The 14,186-nt window shown below is 42.7% G+C and overlaps 1 protein-coding gene across 2 annotated transcripts in view; it reads left to right on the top strand.

Moving 5' to 3' along the window:
• IL20RA (interleukin 20 receptor subunit alpha) overlaps positions 1 to 12,426 on the top strand; it is a 34,929-nt gene extending 22,503 nt beyond the window's left edge. The window contains exons 3-7 of one of the 2 annotated variants that reach the window (XM_057311017.1): positions 5,127 to 5,308; positions 6,335 to 6,510; positions 7,083 to 7,227; positions 10,290 to 10,429; positions 11,538 to 12,426. In XM_057311017.1, coding sequence (XP_057167000.1) covers positions 5,127 to 5,308; positions 6,335 to 6,510; positions 7,083 to 7,227; positions 10,290 to 10,429; positions 11,538 to 12,329 — 1,435 coding nt within the window. In that variant the 3' untranslated portion in view covers positions 12,330 to 12,426. The remainder of the gene's footprint in view (positions 1 to 5,126; positions 5,309 to 6,334; positions 6,511 to 7,082; positions 7,228 to 10,289; positions 10,430 to 11,537) is intronic. The other variant, XM_026504884.4, reaches the window with a different exon arrangement.
• Positions 12,427 to 14,186: the final 1,760 nt, after the last annotated feature.

The raw sequence follows: 14,186 nt of genomic DNA on the forward strand, positions 1-14,186 counted from the left end.
GGGGGACCATGACCTTGCTGATGTGTCTTATGGCACATCAGCCTCCTGCAGTTCCCAAATGTGTGGGTGGGCAGGCTCTCCAGCAAAGGGAATAATATGATTTGGAGAGCAGATGTGTGACATACCCTCACTCCTATACCCATTTGCCTAATATTCAATAAATAGCTGGCCCTGTTCAAAAAGTAATAGTCCCATAGAATCTGGAATAGCACCTCTCCATTATTACTGGAAGGAAGAAAGACAAACAAACACACACATGCAAGTGAAAAGTTCCTGAAAAACTTTCTCATGGAAATAGGAGAAAAATTCAGACAGATAATTGTTAATAGTTTGAGTCCATACACAACATGATCTCTAATGGTAAATTGGAAAGAAGGAAGGAAGGAAGGAAGGAAGGAAGGAAGGAAGGAAGGGAGGGAGGGAGGGAGGGAGGGAGGGAGGGAGGAAGGAAGGAAGGAAGGAAGGAAGGAAGGAAGGAAGGAAGGAAGGAAGGAAAAAGAAGGAAGGGAAGGAAGGGAGAAAGGGAGGGAGGAAGGAAGGGGAGAAAGCAAGCAGTCAAAGAAAAGATTCCAAGACAAGGGGAAAATTTTTAAGCAAGTGGGCAGAGCTAAGGGAAGAGATGGAAAACAAAAATGTTACGTAGAGGTGAATACCCTATGGCTCACTGATAGTAATTGAACAAGTGATAACGACGGTCTGGACTTGCGCATCATAAGCACATGCTCGGTCTAGGAAAATGTAATAAAAACAAGAGGAAGACCTATCCTGGTGAGGTTATTGAACTTTAAGAAGAACTTTATGACTGTCATAGCAAGAACAGGGCTCAAGGGGGGCAGGGGGAGGGGGATGACTTCTGTCTGGCAACACTCAACAGAAGACAGCAGTACATCCTCTGAGGGAAGAATAGGTGTGATCTAGGATTCTTATCAAGTTCAACAGATGTATTTTCAAGCGAGTGAGATGTCCAGATAGCACTCCCCTGAGACCTTCTTGAGGGGGAGAAAACCACTAACTAAAGATGATATCCAGCTGACAGAGGTAAAGATGATTCTGAATGAAGAACTTAGTCCTGACAAGATCATTTGTCACTGTGAAAAGACTGGTACCTGCATTGAGACCATCTGAATGAAGAACTGAGACTAAACAGTGATGGAAATGTGGTTATCGAACTTTCTTGTAAATGTTTGAAAACTAAACAATAATATAACAAATTAGAAGGTGGGGAAGATCTATAACTGTACTGAGTGTCATAGCAAGAAGCCATTAAATGTGGTCTAAAATGAAAATATTTCATCATCTTGATAACTAAACTCTCAATATTTTTTATAAACCATCTTCTTACTTTAAAAGATCTTTCAAGAACTAGTATCTCTTGTGGTGATGAAACACTTGAACTACAGCAATTCCTTTAATTTCACTACAATTTCTTTTTCTATTAAAGTTCAATTCAGGGAGTGGTGGGGTGGTTCAGTCAGTTAGAAGTCTGACTCTTGATTTTGGCTCAGGTCATGATCTCAGGGTGCTGAGATTGAGCCTGGGGTTGGGTTCCAAGCTCAGCGTGGAGTCTGCTTGGGACTCTGTCTCTCTCCACTCACACTCTCTAAATAAATCAATAAATAAACAAATAAATAAATATAAAATCTTAAAGTTCAAATCAGACTAAATTTGCAACTTTGATTAAACCATACGTATGGTATAATCTAGTTATTCTCTGTGTACGCAGCCATCTAATCATTCTTGTGTGAATAGAGAAGCATAATAACACAACCAGAATCATGTATGCCAGGGGCGCCTGGGTGGCACAGCGGTTAGGCGTCTGCCTTCGGCTCAGGGCGTGATCGCGGCGTTGTGGGATCGAGCCCCACATCAGGCTCCTCCGCTGTGAGCCTGCTTCTTCCTCTCCCACTCCCCCTGCTTGTGTTCCCTCTCTTGCTGGCTGTCTCTATCTCTGTTGAATAAATAAATAAAATCTTAAAAAAAAAAAAGAATCATGTATGCCAGATGTTTCAGGCTAATAGATTTTAGAGTGATTTGTTTCTCTGTTGATTACACAATTCTGATTGATTGAGTTTAAAAAAAAAAGCACCCTATTAACAACAACAAAAAGAACAAAGTCATTTTTCTCTATGAAAAAATATTCTGACCACCGAAGGCAGTGAAAAACTTCAGTGGCTATTCACAATGACCTCATTTATCTAGAACCTCATTTTCATTTTCGAGGAGTTTCTCTGAAGCTGGTGTTTTAGGAAAGATGACATCACTCTGCAAAGAGAAATGGCTCTTGAGTATGCCCTGGCCTCCTTTTCCATTAAGTGAATCAAAGAGCTTGCCCTGTTCTTTACATGAATATTTGATTCTGAAAAGGATAACAAAAAAATAGTCATCACTGCTCTGTGAGAGCAATCATTTAGATGGTACAGCTTTCCAAAATGAATAAAGAAACCTGCCATGTCGGAGGTCTTACATGCTTTTGCATGTCCAAGATGGACAGAAATACAGAGCAGTGTATGTCACCGACAGGGCTCCAAGCTCAGCTCCAAGGTCAGACAGTCCTTGGTTTGCAGCCAGGCTGTGAACCTAGCCAGGTAACCTTGGGCAACTTACATATGATGCTTTTACACTTTGGAGTGAAGTTTGTTTCCAAGTAAAAGATGAAATGTTAACAAAAGTTTAAATTCTACCTGCCAAGAGAATTGAATGCAGAGAATATATAGTGCAGTACTGAGGGCACAAGCTTTGGCACAAGCTTTGAAAAGTGGTTCAAAATCCGGTAAAGAAAGGGATAAAGAAAGGGGGGGTAATCAGAAGGGGGAATGAAGCTTGAGAGACTATGGACTATGAGAAACAAACTGAGGGCTTCAGAGGGGAGGGGGGTGAGGGAATGGGATAGGCTGGTGATGGGTAGTAAGGAGGGCACGTATTGCATGGTGCGCTGGGTGCTATACGCAACTAATGAATCATCGAACTTTACATCAGAAACCAGGGATGTACTGTATGGTGACTAACATAATATAATAAAAAAACAGTAAAAAAAAATCCAATAAAGAGTATTTTCTCCTCCATCGGCCTCTGTCATGGGAAGCTGCCCCGCCCTTGGCAGGAGTGAGGAAGGTGGAGGAGAAGAGATCAAATGGATGATGGCAGTATTTTCCAAACCATAAGTCAAGCCCTGTTGATGGACCATGACATCAATTTTGAGGGCCATAGCTAGCATTATTTTTAATGCAAAGGACTGGAATGGTGTGAAGTGGATTGGAATGGAAAATAACTGAATTCATGGCATGTACTGAAGTTTAAATAGTATCTTATGATACCTTTATTTTAGTATCTTAAATACATGTGTGTTTCTTTGAGCTGGGTCACAATGTAAAATGGATTTCTTCTCATGGCTCACAGACAAAAAAACGTTTGAAAGCCTTTAGGCAATGGTGACTGCTTCATGGAGAAGTTGGTCAACAAGATCTTAACTGTATTTCTTATGTCTTCTAGCAGGTATGATACTTATGAAACAGGAGACATTAGCTTTCAGAAATCTGTTTCCATATTCTGAAAAAAGAACATACCCTTAAGCTTTGACAACACTTGATAAAGTCCACATTTCCTCATTCCCAAGACATATTCTTGCCTTTGAGTTATGGATGCCTGTTTCTCCTACTGCTCTCTAGCTGCTATTTCTTTTTGTTTAACATATTTATTTTTAAAGTGCGCTCCACAGTGGGCCCAATGCAATGCTCAAACTCACAACCCTGAGATCAAGACCTGAGCTGAGACCAAAATTGGACACTCAATTGACTGAGCCCCCCAGGTGCCCCTTTAGCTGCTATTTCTAACCGTACTTTGTATCCAACCTTTCAATCTTGATAATCCTGGAATTTTACCCTAGGCTTTGCTTTGGCTTCATGATGATTTCATTCACACTTATGCCTTCAATGAACAGTTTTGTGCCCTTGATTTCAAAATCACTGCCTCCCACTCACCCCTCTCTCCTGAGCCCCAGTGCCTACGGGCAACCAGATCTGGATATCTTTCACATACCTGAGGTTCAACATGTGAAAGACTGAACTTGTTATTTTTCCTTCCTCCGACCCCTCCTCCCCATTTGCCAAACCTATTCCTCAGTATTCCTTATCTTGGGAAACATGACCTCTGTCCCAGACAGAAAAAGATATCGTCCTGAACACCTTCTTCTCCCTCATCTCTTATCTACACTCATTACCAAGACCTGTCTCTCCTAGTATTTCTTCCTTTTGTCCTGTCATTTGTTCCACTGCCACCATCCTTGTCCAAGCCACCGACATCTTCCAGCTAGAGCACCACAGGATCCCTTCAAGTGTTCCCCAGGCTGCCATTCCTACCCCACTGCATTCTCCATGCTACACCAGTTAGCTTTCTAAAACCCCAACACGCCTGCTTTAATCCCTTCCTAGCATCCCATGCAACTCTGTCTCTCTCACTGGCTCAGTCTGTGGCACTTCAACTCTCTGTACCTCAGTCTCTCCGCCTGAAAAGTGTTAAAAATATTTCCCCCTCCCTGCCTGCTATGGGTGTTGTGCCTTTAATAAAGGAAAGGGGAAATCAATATCAGCAATGTAGTCACTATCATCACCATCACTATAATTACTGTGGCATGCACTCCAACCTAGCGAATTTTCTCTAGAGCCTTCATAGCAAGTAGATTTTTAAATTTTATGAGAATGTCAAAGTAATTTTTCTTCCAAGAAAAAAACAACTAATATTTCTTAAAATAACCCATCAAATTGACCTTCATAGGCATAGTGGACTAAAATCTTACAAAGATGATTACTAGAAGAATTGATCATATAATATCTAAAATTTTTACTGTAGCCCAAGAATAATAGAAAAATGCATGCTTTAAAAATGTACTATCCACATTATAATTCACAGAAAAGAGAGGTGATTGCAGAAACTCTGACTCATGCTCCTGAGAGGTAATGAAAAAAATTGCCAGCAGCAAATATGGATTTTTTAAATCTCAATGACAGGCACTCCTGTTGCTCTGAAGTGAAGGTCTGAACTTCCATTGAGTTTTGTATAATGACTGTTTTTTTTTTTTCCTATTGGAAAGCACAGAGGGCACCTCACTATTAATTCAGTTTCTTTCTCAGCAGATATGGGCAAAAGAAGTGGCTGAATAAATCCGAATGCAGAAATATCAATAGGACCTGCTGTGATCTCTCTCTGGAAACTTCTGATTACGAACATCAATATTATGCTAAAGTTAAGGCCATTTGGGAAAGGAATTGCTCCAAATGGGCAGAAACTGGACGATTCTATCCATTCTTAGAAAGTAAGTAACACAATTGTCTGTAAATATGGATAGTGTCAAGGTCTTCTGGCCGTCGAGTATACCGCCTCGGCCTCACAGACAGCCTTCCTGAGAGGCCAGGGCTCTGGGGGCTCTGCTCTGCACTCTGTCCCTCAGCTGCTGGAGGGACCAGCCCACGGTGCTCCACCTCGCTGGATCTCAGCATCTCATCTTTATAATGAGAGGTTTTGCTCATTGGCAAACTAAGTTTCTTCTTGTTCTGAACTTGGTGGTGCGATGATGTATTTCTAGATGTGACTCAGAAATCCGGTAACATCTTCCTGATGTTTGCTCTTTAGTATTTTCCTCTCCTGTTCTGTGGCTGATTCAGCCATAGAGGACCCACTCGGAGCTGCCATAATGAAGTTTACAAGTGTTTCTCCCGTCCTGGAACAAGAGCCTCTCCACTGGTGCCCTTCTAGATCAGACATCACCAAACTATGTCCTTAGACCAAATGCAGCTCGGCCCCCTTTCCATTTTTCTACGGGCCAAGAGCTAAGAATGCTTTTTTACATTTATATAAATAAGAGTTGCAACAGACATCATATGGCCTGTAAAGCCTAAAATACTTCCTGTCTGGACCTTTATAGTAAAGGTTGTGAACCTCTGTTCTAGATCATTCTAATCACATCTTCAAAGTTATTTAACAGTGCTTCATTCCTCCATGGCTGATTTCCACCACAGATCAAATCATATTAATGTTATTTATCAGCAACTTTTCAAGTCACAGGAGTGTTGTAAACACTTTTAATTGTGTTTCCCATCTCTTTATCCATGGGATTAGGCACGAAGTCAATACAACCCTTGAATTTTCTGTGTTCATATTGTGTCAGGGAGTGTGAAATGATTGTTTCAAGATGTGGCGTATCTAGCTAACCTTAGAGCAGTCTGAGTCATCTCAACTAAGAGGGGGGCTTTAGGGCTTTGATTCTAGTAGGATTATATTGTAGTTTTATCCACGGTGATTTCTACATCTGAACATAACTCCCTCTCCCCTCCCCTTTAAGCACAAATTGGCCCACCAAGGGTTGCATTGACTACAGATGAGAAATCCATTTCTATTGTTCTGACGGCTCCAGAGAAGTGGAAGAGAAATCCAGAAGACAGTTCTATTTCCATGCAACAGATATACTCTAATCTGAAGTATAATGTGTCCGTATATAATACTAAATCTAACAGAACGGTAAGCCTGGAACGGAAGGGGGGCCTATAATCCGTGTCACTTTCTGCAACTAATGCTGGAATAAGCAGCCCAGAGGCAGGGGAATCTGGGAAGATGGGATATTCGAAGGCATGCTAGACAAGATACAGTGGAAGCTGATATGTAGACATCTCAGCAACGTCCTTCGATTTCCCCTACAGAAACGCTCTGTCAGTGGGGTCTGATGTTGCTATTGGGTGTAGAATGATTGTCCTCTGCACTTTGATGAAGAGCTTGGACTTGCATAACACCTGTCAGTCATTCTCCAAAAGAGAAAAAAAATGTCCGCAAGGACACAGGGCAAGATTGAACAAGAAATCCATCCTTATGTTGTTATTTAGAATTGTTCCCAGAATGGTTTCATTACCGACCGTGCTGTGCTGAGCTAAAGGAAAAGGATATTTTAAAGCTATTCCTGAAAAAAAAAAAAAAAAAAGCTTGTAGCGATAATGAAGGATTTCATGGTATCTCAGTGTTTTATTTCCTTCTAGAGCTGTCTGGGGTGGTGCTGGAATTCTTTGGCTCTAACTGCTGTTTGCCATCCCCTGCCCTAGTGGTCCCAGTATGTGACCAACCACACACTGGTGCTGAGCTGGCTGGAGCCAGACACTCTGTACTGCGTGCGCGTGGAGTCCTTCGTCCCAGGGCCTCCTCGCCTTGCTCAGCCTTCTGACAAGCAGTGTGTCCGTACTTTGAAAGGTAAGCTTTAAAAGTCTCAGCTGGTCTGAGGAAGGAACTCTGATGAAACTAGGAGAAGTGTGGCAGTTATAAACAAGGTTTTGATAAATCCATGTCTACCAGAAACAGGTTGAGGCAAAGGTAGATACAACCGTTACCAGAAATGCACTGAGCAGCCTGGGACTCTGCCCTTGAACTTGCCCAGGATCTGAGTATGTTTGCTTCCTCCCGGGGAAGCACCTGTCCAGATATCTGCTGCCAACAGGCCTCTTCTGTGGGGAAAACACAATTAAAAATTTTATACACATCTCTTTATTTTTTTTTAATTGTAGTCCCTTTCGTGAAGAGAAGTTCTGTGGTCTTCAAGAACATCAAAGTTAGTGCTAGAAACAAAGCATTATCCTAAACACGCTTGAAGACAGCAGCCTTTGCTCACCCTCAGGAATAGAATTACAGGCTCTGCAAGTCGCATTCAGGTATCAGTCACTGGCTGCACGAACATCTGGGGTCAGCAAATCCACACTTACTCCCTCACTCCCATTGTTTCTCTCTCCTTCCGTTTGTCTTCTTCTCATGTTTCCTGAACTTGGCTAAAGATTCTCATTCCCGTTAGGAGACAGAGAGTTAGGACCTTGGCATTTGTTTCTTTGTGCTTCCTCAAGGGTCAGAGGACCTTGAACTCAAAACCCGAACACTGAAAATTAACCCTAAATTGACTTTCATCAAATGGCCCCTCATCCATTATTCTTCCATCTCCCGCTTCCAAACATGCTGGCCTAGGACAAATGTCACCACTTTTCCCCCAGCCCGTTTCCATCACCAGATGAGGGAGGACCATGGTGACAGGAACTCTGCTCCCCTCTTCCCTTGTGCTTACACAGCACAAGATGTAATGGCCCTAAGGAATCAAAAGGGGATTTTGTGATTTTGAAAGTGATAAGGTGTATTTTTGAATCTCTATCCTTTCATACCTTCCCCTAAAACAAAGAGTTCTCTGCCATATGTCAAATAAAAGTGAAATGAGAGGCAAGAAAGAGACAAAACAAAGCAGATTGAAGAAATAGTTTCTGTATTTGCTCTGTTTACTAACGGCTTGATCAGTGGCCAAGTGGCAGGAATGAATTTCCTGGAGATCATTTAAGCAGTTAGCAGATTTAAAGCAACTCAAGTAGGAATTCCTTTAAATACTTCCCGGTGAGGGACGCAGCCGACTTTCTCACTAGTTTAGGAAAGGTGACAAAATAAGGGTGTGTCCTTTCGGGTTGTGACCTTTTCCATGATATCCCAGCTGGACTAGGTCTTTTGGGACCCCCTTTGAAACATACTTCTGCTCTCCACAGTCCCCCATCCCTAAAACGTAGTTACAGTTTATGAGGTTTATTGAGGCAAACATGTCCTGCTGCACACTGAGTGCCATCGGTCATTGTTGCCATGGCATGTTCTCAGTAGGGCAGGTTCAGTCCAGAGACCGGAGATTGCGTTCAGAGGCCTAGGCTGAATCGTGGCCTCACGTAGGGAAGGCGATGCTCAGCCCCTGCACCATCTGCATTGTGCTGCTGCCACCTTTCCATGTGGAACCTGAGGACAGACGTGCTCCTCAGGAGCTGTTCGGGCGGAAGAGCCTGCACTTCGATCCTTGTACCTGCACTTTTCCCACGGGCTCTTGTTGACATCCTTCATTGTCCATGACACTTCTGTTTCCACCCTTGCACTAGTCATCTACAGAGTAATTTTATTGCTTTTTCTCAGGCTTAGGCATCAAGAGTATCCAAACGACTGCACAGATGAAAGAGTTCCCATGACACGCTCGCTGGTCTCATCAGTATGTAAGGAATATGCTAGAACTTTCGTGATATGTGCTAAGCGCCTCTATTTTCTACTGCTGTATTAGTCAGGGTTCTCCAGAGAACAGAACCAACATATATATAGAGAGAGAGAGAGAAAGAGAGACAGAGACAGAGAGGTTTGTTTTAAGGAGATGGCTCATGTGACTGTGGAGGCTAGTGAGCTCAAAATCTGTTGGGCAGTCCAGCAGGCTGGATAGCCAAGGAAGAGTTGATGTTACAGTTCTAGCCCGAAGGTAATCAGCTGGTAGAATTCTCACTTTCTCGAGGTGGTCACCATTTGTTTCTACTAAAGCCTTCAACTGATTGAATGAGGTCACCCATATTACAGAGTCATCTAGTTTACTCAAGTCTATTCATTCAGATGCTAATCTCATCTAAAAATGCCTTCTCAGAAACATCTAGAATCATGTTTCACCCAACATCTGGGTACCATGGCCTAGCCAAATTGGTACAGATAATTAACTATCACAACTTCCAGTATCCTATAGGAGCCCAACAAATATAAATCAGTCCCAGTGAGACCTGTTCACAGCTGTATAATCTGATCAATGGAGGGTCAGCACTGCTTTCTTAAAAGCTGTTCACCAAGTCTTTTCATTCCTCTATGGACTTTTACTTGTCACGACCCTACAGCACAGAGGACCTGGAAGGGAGTCACTGCCATTCTCAGCACACCCCAGCTCAGACACCTCCCTACACACATCCCAAGCTCCAGACCTACCCAGAAAGTCTAGCCCACCCACTCCGGGACGGTTCTGTTAGTCACGTAGCAGGTGATGCCGTACGTTCGTGTCTTCTACTGAATATTTGGAAAAGCTTGAGTCAAATGAGTGTATGGAAAAGGGAGGGCAACTTCATAGGATGTTCAAGAGGGTTTTGTTGCTTTGTTTAAAGTGTATAAGTTGCTGGAATATTAGACACACTTAGCTTCACACATAAGAACCTGAATGAATCTCACAGCCAGACAGAAAATGTTGGAATATCTGCTGATTGACTTATTGATGCACCCACATTACAAGGTATGTGACAAGTCTGGATGAGTCTCGAAGACCAGCTCTTGTCAGAGAGTAAGAATTCTGAGACCCCATATCACTTTTCCTTCAAGCTTCTCAACTTACAAATGAAAAACTGAGCTCCTAATTGTCAGTGATCAGCCCAAAGCCGCCTGACATTGCCAGGGTTTTCCCGCCACACCGAACCACAACTCTCTATCTCTGTCCTTTTTTGTTTTGACAGACCAAGCATCAGCATTGAAGGTTAAAATCATCTTCTGGTATGTTTTGCCCATATCTGTTACCGTGTTTCTTTTTTCTGTGATGGGCTACTCCATGTACAGATATATCCATGTTGGCAAAGAGAAACACCCAGCAAATTTGGTGAGTGCTTAGTGTGGCAGGAATCATTATAAACCCTCCCTTACAGGCCAGAAAAGGAAGCTCTAGGACAGACACAGGTCCCTTTTACAGGCAACATGGACTTAAAGAGCGGATGAATTAGAAAACACTTCACGGGGGGCGCCTAGGTGGCGCAGCGGTTAAGCGTCTGCCTTCAGCTCAGGGCGTGATCCCGGCGTTCTGGGATCGAGCCCCACATCGGGCTCCTCCGCTATGAGCCTGCTTCTTCCTCTCCCACTCCCCCTGCTTGTGTTCCCTCTCTCGCTGGCTGTCTCTATCTCTGTCAAATAAATAAATAAAATCTTAAAAAAAAAAAAAAAGAAAAAAAGAAAACACTTCACAGGGTGGACAGTGAGGACTCAAACATAAGTCATGACTGGCCATCTCATCAGACACCTTCCACACATCCCACCACCATTTTAATCTCAAACCAGTTTTCCTGACTTGATTTAAAGTTTCTCTATCCACCATAAACAGGCAGATGGATTCCCCTTTCTGGCCTCATTACATTGGGATTAGAATGGTATATGGGGGAAGGGAACAAAACCATCCCGACTTCTGTGCCTCTTTCCCTCTTCACATCCCGTTTTCATTCCCATCCACATTTCATGTCCAGAGTATATCCCAACCAGGGCTGGGAGCCCGGGTAACCACTGCTAATTGACAAATACGTGCTCAACAATAATTAACAAAGCAATGTCCAAACTGGCTCACTTAGCCCTCGCCACTTCACACGTAGCAGAAATTCTGATTTTACAGAATTAAAAACTGAGGCTCCAGAAATTAAAAAACTGCCCTGAAGTCCCTGGGCCAGTTAGGGGAGGGGCAGTCTCACCCTGGTCCTTGGACGGCATACACACCCCCCAGGAACAATGTTCACTTCCATATGCCTCTGTGTGTGTGCGCCTTGGGTCTCTTGCCTCCATGCGAATGAGGCTTTCTGTTTATTCCAAGAATGACTGTCACTTCCATGAGTTGGTAAGAATAGGTCTTTAGAACTATGTGATGACAGTATAAGTTCTACTTAACAGCTGTTTTTCATGTCTCTTTCAAGTGAAAAGGTGAAAACCATTCTCTTCTCTCTTTATAGATTTTGATTTATGGAAATGAGTTTGACAAAAGATTCTTTGTACCTGCTGAAAAAATTGTGCTGAATTTCATCACCCTCAATATTTTGGAGGATCCTAACACTTCTCACAAGGATGTAAGCGTAAGGGGAAAAAGCAGCGAGGTATGGGACCTGAACGAGCCCCTCGAGAACCACGAGCCACCTCAGGAGGACATGGAGGTGAAACACGTAGGGTATGCTTTCCATTTGATGGACACTTTCTGTGACTCTGAGGAAAGCACCAACGGTACATCCCTAACCCAGCAAGAGTCACTGGGCAGAACAACCCCCACAGACAAAGCTGTCATTGAATACGAATATGCTGTAAGAACTGCTGACATTTGTGCAGGGCCTGGAGATCAAGAGCTCAATCAGCAGGAGGACGTGTCCCTCCAAGGACAATTCCTTGAGCAACGGGCAGCTTTGGCAGACCTGGGCTCCCAAACACCACGGTATTCGTATGCCCCTCAGCTGCGAGACTTGGACCAGCTGCTGCAGGAGCACGTGGACACGGAAGAGGAGCCAGATGAAGAGGCATCGACCACACTGGTCGATTGGGACCCTCGGACTGGCAGGCTGTGCATACCGTCATTCTCTAGCTTTGAACATGACTCCGACGGATGTGAGCAGCCTGCGTACAAGGAGCTCACGGACGAGGGCCTCTTGTCTAGACTCTATGAGGACCAGGCTCCAGAGGAGCCATCGGAAGAAAATGAAGCCTATCTCATGAGATTTATGGAGGAATGGGGATTGTATGTGCAAATGCAGGACTAACACCTGAACTTCCCTTTCCACACACCTGCTGTTACAAGACACATGAGTGCAAACATAGGAGTGACCAAACAATAAAGGATGTGGGACGAAAGAAGTTGACTCAGATTTTCTGTGTCCGTGAGAATTACTTTTCTCTTCCCCATCCCCATAGCACTTGTCATTCTGCCTCATACGGGAGGTTGATTTATGCATGTGGGTCTGTAAAGATGATGGTGGGCACCTGGAATGCAGGGGCTGACCCACTGTTTTGTAGGCATTCAAAAAGGTTTGCCAAATTGGATGAAGAATTTACTCAGGGGAGCGTGTATGACCTCTTGGTTGATTATTTTCAAAGAAGCCTACTTCTGCATTTAAATTTTAGGCACTTACCAAGTGTATAGCAGTGTAAAAAAATAGTTCATGAAGACCATTCATTTTATAAATACTCCTTTTTTCAGAATTTGGTTTATTGTAGCGATGAGATACTTAAAACATACAAATACCACTAAATTAGTAGTAAGTTGGTCACATTTAAACCCACCCCTCTATTCAATCACAGAATCCAAGTTCAGATGAATAAATCAGGAACAGATCTTGATATCACACACTTTTGGCTAATAAAGTGGCCATATTAGTATTTTATGAGAACTTCTGGAGTGTTAACATAAATGTTATTATTTTATAGTCAGAAAATGTCCTCTTAATAACTTAGTAAGCACTTTTAGTAGAGGACTAACCTGAAAGAAAATGCCACCTTTTATGATACATAGTACATTTATTTCTGGAAATATGTCTTTCCTTTTTTTTTTAAGATTTTATTTAATTATTTGAGAGAGAAAGAGTCAGTGCAAGAGAGCACAAGCAGGGGGAGCAGCAGAGGGAGAGGGAGAAGCAGGTTCACCACCGAGCAAGAACTTCCCCCCCACCACCACCACCACCCTGTGCTCATGCCCAGGCCCCCAGTGGGATCATGACCTGAGCTGAAGGCAGATCCTTAAGGGACTGAGCCACCCAGGTACCTCTGGAAATGTGTCTTTAAAAAGATATTTACATCCTCTATAAACTGGAATGTGTTCAACAGGTGAAGCACTATATTATTATTATAATATCAAATATTCTATTTGAGGGAGCAATGCCTCAAAGACCCCTTGCAGTATGAATGAATATCCCCTACCTACAAAATCTTAAAGTCAATAAACAAGTGTCAACATACAAACGAGGACAGACAAACAAGGATAGACAAACAAGGATATACGAAATATACAAACAATACAAAAAATATGCAAGCAATATACAAACAAGGATATAGAAGAGTAAAAAATTAAATGAATACAATACATAAGGGAGAATGTATTCAAATTTGCCACAATTCACTGTGGGAACTAAAGTGTATCATAAACAACACCGTAGTAATTAACTTCCGGCAACTAGTCCCCTCTCTTTCACCGTTCACCTAGAAAGTTAACTCTGTAGAGACTGCCTTAATATATGACAGAATCTATAAAGTTGAACCATATGAAATGACTGATATTTACAGGTTTTGACCTGCAGAAGCAGCAATTTCATATCACGTGACCTTCATATATGTTTGTTTTAATCGTGAACTCAGGATCATCCATGCTCTTGCAGGAAAACAGATAATATCCATATTTCCTCGTTTATATTTTGGCACAGGCAGACAACGCTGGGAGGAGAGATGGCTTCTGGAGTCGTGGTCTTTACAGGTTGTCCACAAAGCCAAACTGTTTCTGATCCAGTGATTTAATTTAGACCATGATTACGTTAACCAGAGTGTTCTGTTCCTCTCGATTTGGTAGACATGATTCTGCTGGTTTTGAAGAACAAATGTATAATACTACCTGTAAACGAAGTTGAGGA

This window comes from Ursus arctos, unplaced genomic scaffold, assembly GCF_023065955.2.
Source record: "Ursus arctos isolate Adak ecotype North America unplaced genomic scaffold, UrsArc2.0 scaffold_13, whole genome shotgun sequence".
In the NCBI taxonomy this organism is placed as follows: Eukaryota; Metazoa; Chordata; class Mammalia; order Carnivora; family Ursidae; genus Ursus; species Ursus arctos.